The sequence below is a fragment of the Chiloscyllium plagiosum genome, chromosome 15 (assembly GCF_004010195.1).
Source record: "Chiloscyllium plagiosum isolate BGI_BamShark_2017 chromosome 15, ASM401019v2, whole genome shotgun sequence".
Classification (NCBI taxonomy): Eukaryota; Metazoa; Chordata; class Chondrichthyes; order Orectolobiformes; family Hemiscylliidae; genus Chiloscyllium; species Chiloscyllium plagiosum.
In genome coordinates, this window is record NC_057724.1 from 64,719,444 (window position 1) to 64,730,941 (window position 11,498).

General features: G+C 41.9%; 1 protein-coding gene across 5 annotated transcripts in view; it reads right to left on the minus strand.

Annotated features, from left to right (window-relative positions):
* ophn1 (oligophrenin 1) overlaps positions 1-11,498 on the minus strand; it is a 202,129-nt gene that overhangs the window by 35,293 nt on the left and 155,338 nt on the right. For 4 of the 5 annotated variants that reach the window (XR_006313821.1, XR_006313820.1, XM_043705051.1 and 1 more), the window contains exons 20-21: positions 7,342-7,695; positions 262-424 (exon numbers count right to left, since the gene is read on the minus strand). Coding sequence is in view for 3 of the 5 variants with exons in the window: in XM_043705051.1 (XP_043560986.1) it covers positions 262-424; positions 7,342-7,695 (517 nt within the window). In the remaining 2 variants the exon portion in view is untranslated. The remainder of the gene's footprint in view (positions 1-261; positions 425-7,341; positions 7,696-11,498) is intronic. The other variant, XM_043705052.1, reaches the window with a different exon arrangement.

An 11,498-nucleotide genomic window follows, 5' to 3' on the forward strand; every position in this document is an offset into this window, starting at 1 on the left:
AGAGAGAGAGAGAGAGAGAGAGACAGAGAGAGAGCGAGACAGACAGACAGACAGAGACAGACAGAGACAGAGACAGACAGAGAGAGAAGGGAAGGACGGACTAGGGATTCACTGGGACTGTGGATCTTCATGACAAAAAGTAAGGGTGTTTGCTTGTGAAGCTAAACTCCATTGCAAGCCATTGACAAGATGATGTTAGACGATTGGCAAGGGTAGACAAAGAGGAGAAACAAAAGCACAATTTAAATAAGGATGTTTTACACAGAAGATGAAGTATCTTCCGTGCTAGTGGACTGCTCTGCTTTCAGCAGTGGAGCAACTTTATCTCGACACGGAGGATCTGGTGGTCTCATGGGAGGTCGCTGCAGGCCAGAGGAAGTCTTCTCCTGGTGAGCTCGCTGTACATTAACATTACTATAATCACCTGAGAAAGAATAAAAGTAAAGTTATTGCACACTGACAAATGACATCCAACCACTGTGCAATTATTGCTGAAATGATCAGAGAAACATGTTCTGGAAACAGGACAAAAGTGAGGACTGCAGATACTGGAGATCAGAGTTGAGTGTGTGGTGCTGGAAACGCACAGCAGGTCAGGCAGCATCCGAGGAGCAGGAGAACATAAAGATACAATTGTTCTCTTGGAATCACTTTTTGTCCACACTTAAATCGGTTTTCTTAAGTCACGAGTCACCCATTACCCCATCTGCACAATTACAGTTAACCCAGGGAAAGAATTGCTAAGCCCCATTCTCAGAAGTTATGGTTTAGTTAATTATGAAGCCTTGTTAAGTAGATGGTTAATGTGTCCCTTTCCAAATACAAATTTGCTACCATTTAGAATGGTTTCTAGGAGATACCATTGTCCCACATCAACTCTGCTGTCTCAGCTAAGTTTCCAAGCATGGTTATAGTTGATGATCAATAGGTTACATGACCAGTGTGGGTACTGCATCTCATCAGATTGATAAACATTTACTTTCTAATACAGGTCACTGCTCACTGTATTCCTTCGTCAGCCCAGGAAGACTCATAGCTCCCCTATCACTGCCAAATCAAGTTTAGCTTTATCAAAGCAATGATTAAATCTCAGATTCTTCTGACTTCTTCAACTGACTCAACTCGAGGATGACGTCCATTCATGACGTTCTTCTGATGGTCTTCACGGGAGTGAACAGCTCTTGAAGTTGACGGGGCAGAATGTTCCACGGGGTAGTGGGATCTGCAGTGCAAGATTTGCTTCCTTTTCTTCTCTGAGCATGCTGACTCATTTTGAATGAGTTTGGACTCCAAACACAAAGCTCTTTGATAAACAGGTTGCCACAATTTGAACAATTGGTCTTCCTGGTTCTGAATGTTGCACCTCAGAAAAAAGCATGTCTGTATGCTTTATAATTCCTGATCTATAAGGGTTATAACTGCTTTCAGTAACAAGATAGAAATGCCCGTCTGCTTTCCCTGGTTTAGGTTTTGTTTAAAAGAGGTATATTTTAAGGAAAGCGTTCTATTAAAACTTTTCAGTAACATTAAAAACAAATTTCAAGATATCATAGTAGCAAGCACCCATTGTCACGTAGCTTTGGACTTGCACTTTAGCACTCAAAACATAAGAATGCGAGGTGCTGCATTTTGGGAAAGCAAATCTTAGCAGGACTTATTCACTTAATGGTAAGGTCCTACGGAGTGTTGCTGAACAAAGAGACCTTGGAGTGCAGGTTCATAGCTCCTTGAAAGTGGAGTCACAGGTAGGTAGGATAGTGAAGGTGACATTTGGTATGCTTTCCTTTATTGGTCAGAGTATTGATTACAGGAGTTGGGAGGTCATGTTGCGGCTGTACAGGACATTGGTTAGGCCACTGTTGAAATGTTGCGTGCAATTCTGGTCTCCTTCCAATCGGAAAGATGTTTTGAAACTTGAAAGGGTTCAGAAAAGATTTACAAGGATGTTGCCAGGGTTGGAGGATTTGAGCCATAGGGAGAGGCTGAACAGGCTGGGGCTATTTTCCCTGGAGCGTCGGAGGCTGAGGGGTGACCTTATAGAGGTTTACAAAATTATGAGGGGCAAGGATCGGGTAAATAGACAAAGTCTTTTCCCTGGGGTCGGGGAGTCCAAAACTAGAGGGCATAGGTTTAGGGTGAGAGGGGAAAGATATAAAAAGAGACCTACGGGGCAACTTTTTCATGCAGAGGGTGGTAAGTGTATTGAATGAGCTGCCAGGGGAAGTGGTGAGGTTGGTACAATTGCAACATTTAAGAGGCAGTTGGATGATATGAATAGGAAGGGTTTGGAGGGATATGGCCCGGGTGCTGGCAGGTGGGACTAGATTGGGTTGAGATATCAACTCTATAATTGTTCAGGGTACAATACCTCCTGGAATTCCATGAACAGTTAGGATCAAGTTCTGTAAGTATCACAAGGGCCTGGATGAAGCTGCAGAGATTAGATTAGATTAGATTAGATTAGATTAGATTAATTTAGTGTGGAAACAGGCCCTTCGGCCCAACAAGTCCACACTGACCCGCCGAAGCGCAACCCACCCAGACCCATTCCCCTACATTTACCCTTCACCTAACACTACGGGCAATTTAGCATTGCCAATTCACCTAACCTGCACATTTTTGGACCGTGGGAGGAAACCAGAGCAGACATGGGGAGAATGCGCAAACTCCACACAGTCAGTCAGTCGCCTGAGGCTGGAATTGAATCCGGGTTTCTGACGCTGTGCCACCATGCCGCCCACATGTGGAGCTGCAACTAAGCATACAGGTAACGTGACAGTTGGTTGTGAAATTAACTGAGTGACTAATGGCTAGGGAGTCCATACCCACAGACCACGGTCTAAGGAAATGAATTAGCCATTCAGGACTGAGATGAGGAGCAATTTGGTGAGTGAGTGAGCGGTGAGCCTGTGAATTCTCTGCCATGGAAAGTGGTTGAGGTCAAAATGTTGAATATTTTCAAGAAGGAAGCAGATAAACATCTGAGGGCTACACGGATCAATGCATATGAAGTGAAAATAGGAACAAAGTACCGAGTAGGGTGATCACCCATGATCATATTGAATGCCAGAGCAGGTTCAAAAGGATCATATGGCCAACTCCTGTTACTACTGTCTACATTTCTAAGAGTGTTACTATCACAGAAATGCATCTGCAGCCTAATCCAAATGCTTGACAGAAATGTGACTTGAAGAGGGTGCCTGTGACTATAGCGATTGTACGATGTGTACCAGTTGTTGTGCCAGCTGCTATTCAAATGGCTAAGCAACAAATCCAACCTGCTCAACACAAGGTTTGCCCCTACGTTTTAATAATGCCTTGTTACTGGAATCCAATCTTTTGCATCTTTTCTGGGCTCATTTGATGAATTACTGGCAAACTTCTCAGGTCATGACTTGAGCACAAAGAGGTTTTGCGCTTAATTTATTTTGTGCTTTTGGGTCTTGGATCTGAAATGGGAACTAGAAATCCTACGCTGACAAATCTTAAAACAAATTTGTTTGAATCAAATGCCCATGCAGAGGGCTTTCCACTGTGCCAGTAGAGATTGACTGAGGTCACAGTTTATACATTATGTAGAGAGGTTGCTGTCAGCTTTACTGGAATCAGTTATCTAGTAAGGTTTAAAAAAAAATCAAAAGCAATAAAATCGGAATTGTAAAGAATTGAACTGCTGGCTTTGAGCATGTAGCCCTTATTGAAGTTGCCGTGTACAATCTAAATCAATATCCTAGTGATAAAGACAGAGCTCTTTTTAAACACTTTGGTTAGTTTTCTCCAATAAAAAAATTGTTAAATGAGCCACAGCTTGGACTACAGCAACACTGCTTTACTCTTGGAAATGAATCCTGGTGGAAAATGATCGTGTAAGTAAATTATTTTGCAGATATGTTTGCTTCAATATCTAGTGCCATTAATACAGGGCTTTGTATTCTTCTTCCTTTCAAAGTTTTAACATAAGTAGTATCAGTCTCACAATGCTGTTTCTAGGATTCTGTCCAGCAGTTATGGGCAATACTTTACTACGCAGATAATGGACTTACAGATGCTGACCCACCCATCATCTGCATTCTCCACTCAGACCCAACAACGAGTGCTCCACTCAGACTGCAGATGAGTTTTTGTCATGATAGATCCTCTCTGTTAGTGGCTGTGATCCTTATTTTGCTGTCCTTGAATATTCCTTTTTTTTTCCCCAAAAGGTAGTAAGTGGTATTCATGGGACATGAGCAACACTGGCTGGCCAGCATTTATAGCTTGTCCCTTGTTGACCTCAAGTTAGTGGTGGCGAGTGGTCTTCTTGAGCCACGGCAGACCATGTGGTTCAGGGACAGTCACACTTCCTGAGGAAAGAAGGAGGTTCCATGATCTTGACGAAGCATTAGTGAAAGAACAGTGATGTAGTTTCAAGTCAAGGTGGGGCGTGGATTGAGCTGAATTTGTAACTGCCAATGTCCCCACACATCTGTTCCCCTGGGCCTTCCAGGTGCTGTCTCTCAGAGGAACCCATGACAATTGCTATGGGACATCGTGTATGTGAGACACACTGTTGCCTCACTACTGTGCGCTTGTCCTGGAAGGAATGAAAATGTTGGAAACGATGAATAAGGAGACAGATTAAACAAATCCTGCACGATGACAAGCTTCTTAAATATTAATTGAGCTGCACTCACCAGGCAAATGGAGAGCATTATATCCCATCACTGACTTGTGTTTAACGGATGGCAGATTGGCTTTGAGAATCAAGGAATGGAGTAACTTGCCACAGAATTCCTGACCTCGGATTGATCTTGTAACCATGTTATTTATATGGCTGGTCCAAATCTAAATCGGTGATAACACCAGAATGTTGACAATGGAGGATTCAGTGATATAATATCACAGAATGTCAAGGGATAATTATTAGATTCTATTATTGGAGATGGAAATTACTTGGCCAGTGTGCAGTGTGACCCAAGCCTGGATATTGTCCAGGTCTTGCGACATTTGGACATGGACTGCTCCCTCTGAGAGGTTGCTAATGGTGCTGAACACTGTGCAATCATTGGTGAACATTCTCACTTCTGACCTTATGATGGGGGATGCTTATTGATGAAGCAGCTGATTCAGCTGAAGAGACAACCTTCAGGAACTGCTGCAGAGATGTTCTGGGACAGATGGCTCACTTCCAATAACCACACCCTGTGCCAGGTATGACTCCAACCAATGGCTCGTCTTCCCCGGAAGAGAGCGAGAGAGTAGAGTTAACATTTTGAGTTTAATGTCTACTCTCTGAACACCCCACTCCTGGAGTTTGGCTCTTCTGTCCATGTTTGCACCAAGGTTGTAATGAGGTCAGGAGCTGAGTGGCTCTGGCAGAACCCAAACTGAGCATTAGTGAGCAGGCAGGTGAATATGCTTCAACCTGGGCTTTTGCACTGCTGTACTGGGCTCTCCTACCATTGAGAATGTGGGTGCTTGTTGAGCATAATCATCTAGAGAGTTGGTTAATTGTCAACTACCATTCACAACTGGATATGGCAAGACCGTAGAGCTGAAATCTGATCCACTAGTTGCAGGACCGCTCAGCTCGGTCTAGAACTTGCTGCTTTAGCTACTTGGCACACAAGTAGTCCTGTATCATAGTGTCATCAGGTTGACATCTCAATTTCAGATATTCTTGCTCCTGATATGCCCTTGTGCACACTTCTTCAAACCAGGGTTGATTTTGCAGCTCCTCACATGTATTGATGTTGAATATAGTTCTGTTGCTGCAGATATCTCACAGGGTATCTCTCAAGAATAACCAGTTAGGAGTTGCTGGCCTGTTGAAAATCTATCCTATTCAACACCGTGATAGTACCACACAACACAACGGAGGGTATCCTCAAAGTCAGCTTTCCACTCCGTACATTCTTAACATTCCTATGTGATGTATTTTCACCTGCATAATGCACATATTAGCTGACAACCAAATACATGAATCACACAGAAGATATTTGCAAGCTCAGCTATGTATTTTACCAAAAACACATCCAAGCATTCAAAAACTGGGAGAATGGGAGAGATCTCATGCCAACGGAGGTATTTCATGTCATTTTTATATATGCCATTAGCTATATATCAGGATTTCAAATGTATCCACATGGCTTGGGGGCCAACATAGTTCTAGATACCTTTCAGTTAGCAGTTATCCTCTTTCTTTTCTTAAATATATACAAAGATGTCATTAGCCAATTTCTAAACGTGTGCCATTGATTTTGGTTGATGAAATGAAGAGAAAAGAAGGGTATCTACTGAAACAAAAAAAGGAGAGAGTCACAGCCCTTGATGTCAGGCCACATTTGACTTACTATGGCATCAAGGAGCCCTGGCAAAACTGGTGACAATAGAAATTAGGGGAAAAATTCTCTTCTGATTGGAGTCATACCTAGCACAAAGAAAGGTAGACATGGTTGATGGAGGTCAATCTTCTCAGCTCCAGGATACCACTTCAGGAGCTCTTCAAGGTAGTATCTTGGGTTAACCATCTCCAGATGCTTCATCAATGGCCTACCGTCCATCATAGGATTTAAAGTGGAGATTTTCACTGATAATTGCAAAACGTTAAGCACCAGTCATGACTGCTCAGATACTGAAGCAGTCCATGTCCAAATGCATTGTCCAGGCCTTGGTTGAAAAGTGGCAAGTAACATTTGTGCCACACTTGTTCTAGGCAATGAACATTTCCAACAAGAGAGAATATAACCAACTCTTAACATTTGATGACATTACCATCATTGAATTCCCTCACTATTAATATCCTGGGATTACCATTGATTATAACTGATCTGAATTAGCCATCTAAATGCAGTGGCCAAAAAAGCAGGTCAGAGATTACGAATCTTGCAATGGGTAACTTAGCTTCTGACACGACAAAGCCTATCCACTATCCACAAGACACAAATTGAGAGTGTGATGGAGTATTCCTCACTTTCCTGTGTGACTGCAGCTCCAATAGCACTCGAAGTCCAACACTATATAGGACAAAGCAGACCACTTGACTGTCACCATATTCACAGACATTCACTCCCTGGATGACAGTGTTTTAAGAAGGCAGTTCACCACCACCTTCTCAAGAGCAACGCAGCACCAGGAAATAAATGCTGGCCCAGCCAGCAATGCCCACATCCCACAAATGAATAAAAATAATCCAGTGAAACCCCTTCATAGAAACAAATTGAATTTGATGAACCTCAATTCAAGTTAAAATTGTGGAAAGAATCAGTCAGACCTGGGGAAGGTTAAAAAAAAAGATTGTTCTAGTATGTTAAGAGCAATGTTAGTATTCCATGCCAATTATATGATATCAAGTGCATTTACCATCTTCAGTGTAAAACATCTTGGTGGAAAGCTTTGTGCGAAAGGATGATACTCGAGAGACATTGGCAGCGGTCTGATCAGTTTGTGGCACCCCATTTACAGACTTCGGAGCTGGCTTCAAACCTCCATCTTTCATTTTCAGTGCGGGTTTCCCTACTTCCGCCTCCGAGAATGGCCGCCAATTCTGGTTACCTGTGGCCTGCCGAAGAGGAGATTCGGTTTCTGCCACCTTCTGGCTGCCCAAACTTGGTCTAGTATTTCGCTGCAGAGGTATAGGGCTTGATTGGGAGGTCACGCCACCCGTATCTGGACTATTGGTGCCACTGCCATCATCGTTTTCTTCTTCCACATAGTCTGCAAAACAAGAGATTGTTATATTTGTAAAGATGTTTCCACCTGTTGACTATTTTCATCTTCAAGCGCTCCACAAAACAGGTACAAGAGGATAACCCATATTACTGCAGAGCGAGAAACTCCTCATTAAATGCTACTGTCCAAACCCTACTGGAATCACATGTGCATATATCCACACTTTTCCCCACAGCCATCCAGCAAAACATTCCAATAAAGAGGAAGAATTTTATAGCATTTGATCATTTCTGGCATTCAGTTAACGCCCAATTACTCAACCAAATTTTTATTCCCTCCTCACACCCAGAGAGATGTGAAATATATTAAGCCAGAGAAAAAGGATAATCAAAGATCATAAAATCCTTACAGTTTTGAAACAGGCTATTTGGCCCAACAAGTCCACACCAATCATGCCAAAGAGTATCCCACCCAGACCCATTCCCCTACCCTACTAATTTATATTTCCATAATCAGATTGGAAAATATTCCAAAAATACCTTTCAAATGATGTAAATGATCCATGACCTCTACACTTGGACGGAATACAGCAACATTTCCAAATGAACAGGACTACCCAAATAAACCTCATAATGCAAATGGTTGACACAGCGTTGTTACCATGAAAGCCAGAAGCCTGGGAAGTGCACTGGTTTCAGTTGCAGCCCCATTGATAAACTAATTGACTCAATAAGTTCCCATCCCAGTGAGACTGAACTAGGATCAGTTCTGGAAAACATCTCAGAGGCTCTCAACTCTTTCATGTTCTCGTTGCTGGATGATAAAGAGCAGTCACATAAATCATGAACATAACAGGTCTTAAACCAGTCATTTATTCATACAGCCCTACACAAGTGATACCTTGGAGCTAATGTGTGTAGAATTCCTCCTGTTGTTTTTCACTGGATACATTAATAGCAAATTAGGTCATATAGAACTTGGGTAACTGCTGAAAAAGGACAGCGTTTGCTGAAGTGTTTTGTTTTGCAGTCATTAGGGCAATTTGCAAGAATTACAGAAGGGAAAGGAAAACATTTTATCCTGCATGAGAAGAGTCCTGATTGGTTGACAATTGGAATCCACTTGAGCATTTAGCACTCTTCTCATGAGGAATAAAATGTTATATCTGTTTACTTTCATAATGCTCGCAAATTATCCTGACAAGTTAAAGAAAAGCTACAGAAAACCTTGTCCTTTGTCAGCAATACCCAAATCAATTTGGTCTGACCTTTACCCCTCTTGAGGGTATTCCACGAGTGAGTCAATTCATTACGGAATAGACCACAGAAATCAACACTTTGCCCATGCATTTACTGGATGCAAGTCCAGCTGCTGTGATGTCAAAAGGTTAATTAACTTTGACTCCAACCGCAAACAAGAATAATCAAATGTCAGTGTTCCCGTGGAAATCTGCACAATTTCCAACAAGCAGGTACCCCTGTGTATGCTAGAGTTGCACTGTTAGTAATTGCAAGCGCCAAATTGATTTGAAATAATTTCCAGAAATCCAATACTTCTACAAGAGTCCAGTAGAACTGGAATTTGTTAAAATTCAAAATTGTTGCATCACATTGCTCTTAAAACCAGACATTTCCTTAAAGCCTACATTAAACCTTTATTTTGGCCGGGGGAAATGAGGTGGTGGTGGTTGTATCTGGATTATTCCAGAAAGAAGGTTCTACTCTCCAAACATTAAACACATCCATCCAAATTCACATTGGTGCATGTTTTACACGTGTTCCAGTTCCAGTGATCATGGTTCCAATGCTGCATACATTTTAGCTCTCTTTTTTAGTCTAATATGGGACACGGGATTAGTTGGCAAAGGCAGCATTTGTTGCCCGTCCCTAATTGTCCTTGAATGGAGCAACTTGCTTGGCCGTTTCAGACAGCCGTTAAGATTAACCACATTACTCTGATTCTGGAGTCATTTGGAGGCCATGCCAGGCAAGATTGGCAGTGCTCTTTCCTTAAAAAGGACATTAGGGAGTCAGATGGATTTTCACAACCATCGATCCTAGTTTCATTCAAGATAAATACTGCAGATGCTGGAAATCTGAATCAAGCACGGAACATTGGATAAACTCAGGAGTTTTGGCAGCATCCGTGGAGAGAGAAACAGAGTTAATATTTCAAGTCTGGTATGACTCTTCTTCAGAACTTCACTACTTCTTGAGATCACAATTTCATGGTCACTATTGCAGAGATTAGTTTTCAATTTGACATTCACTCACTGAATGTAAATTCCATCAGTCGCTCTGATTTGAATATTGAGCCCATGTACCCACATTAGCCAGGACCTCTGGATTACTAGGAGAAAATAAGGACTGCAGATGCTGGAGATCAGAGTGAAAACGTTTGGCGCTGGAAAACCACAGCAGGTCAAGCAGCATCTGAGGAGCAGGAGAATTGAAGTTTTGGACGCAAGTCCTTCATCCTGATAGCTTATGCCCGAAATGTCAATTCTCCTGCTCCTTGGAGGCTGCCTGACCGACTGTGCTTTTCAAACACCATACACTCAACTTTGGATTACTAGCCCAGTATAAAGGGACACAAGTTTGGGCACCAACCCTCAGATTGCTAAAAAAAAATTGCGACCTCAAATGAACAAAAATGTACTGACTGGAACAATTATAGAAATCCAAAGCTTGACCCGCTTTTTGAAATGGACATTGTTCTGGAGTAAGCAACTAAGTGTGATACTTCATTCACTGCACACAGGGAGATAATTGCTCTTTGGAAAGGATGTCAGCTTTGTAGATTCACTGTTAAAACAACAGGGAAACTTGAGGGAGCTTGGCACCATTCCTATTCACTGGCTATCCATAACCCGAGCCAGTTTGAGCAGCCCTACAGTACAAAAGTCAGCTAGAAAAAAAAATCTGATTTTTGTTTGAATGATTAAGAAACCTAGGTAAAGTGCCAAGGCTCCAAGGATCAGCCATCAGCAAAGTCAAATCATAAAAGAGACATGAGTCCAAAAAACACACAGTTAATGGCTAGCCTACAGTCATTCTGGGTTTCAAAGTCTTCAGAGAGAGAGGAGAATAATTCCGGTTGGGAGTGTGTGGAAAGTGGGATGCAATTATATAAGAGGACATTTTTTAAAGTAGGTGAGAAAAGAGGGACGTTTTAAAGATCCAATAATCATTGTATGTACACTCTCTGAGGGCAACAGTGACGGTCCAACAACGTGCCTACCTTCCATGTCAACCCTTTGAAGATAACCACCATTAGACAGCTCGTAGCGTGGCTCACAAACACAGCTTGGTGAATTAAACTGGGTCACTTATGGCTGTGACCCAGATGATAAGAGTAGTCCATTCTCTTGATGCAAGAACTCTTGTAATTCTGAAAGGTCAGTCAGTCAAGATCCTTGAAGGTCACATGTTGAGTTGGGTATGAGAGATTTGAAAATGGTGCATTAGGGGTGTAGGCTTCATATTAAATGTATCCATAATGTATCAGAGACAGCATCTGCCCAAACTTTATATAGCCTTAAATATTTTGGCTTTTTTAGTACATACTACCCAAATATTTTCAGCCAAAAAGGAACAAAAAAGATCAAAGCTATGAGAACAACTCTCTCCAGAATACTGCAACTTGAACCCTTCACAAATTAAATCCACAACCTCCGAGACAAGATAATTTTAAAGAAATCAATGCTCATAGCAAGTTAAAAATGGCCTATATAAAAAAAATTATATAAACTAAAAACACTATGATCAAATTTAAAAATAAAAAATGCAGGAAACACAGTAGGACTAGCAACATTTATATGGGAGAGGAGAGAAAGGGGAGGGGGGAAA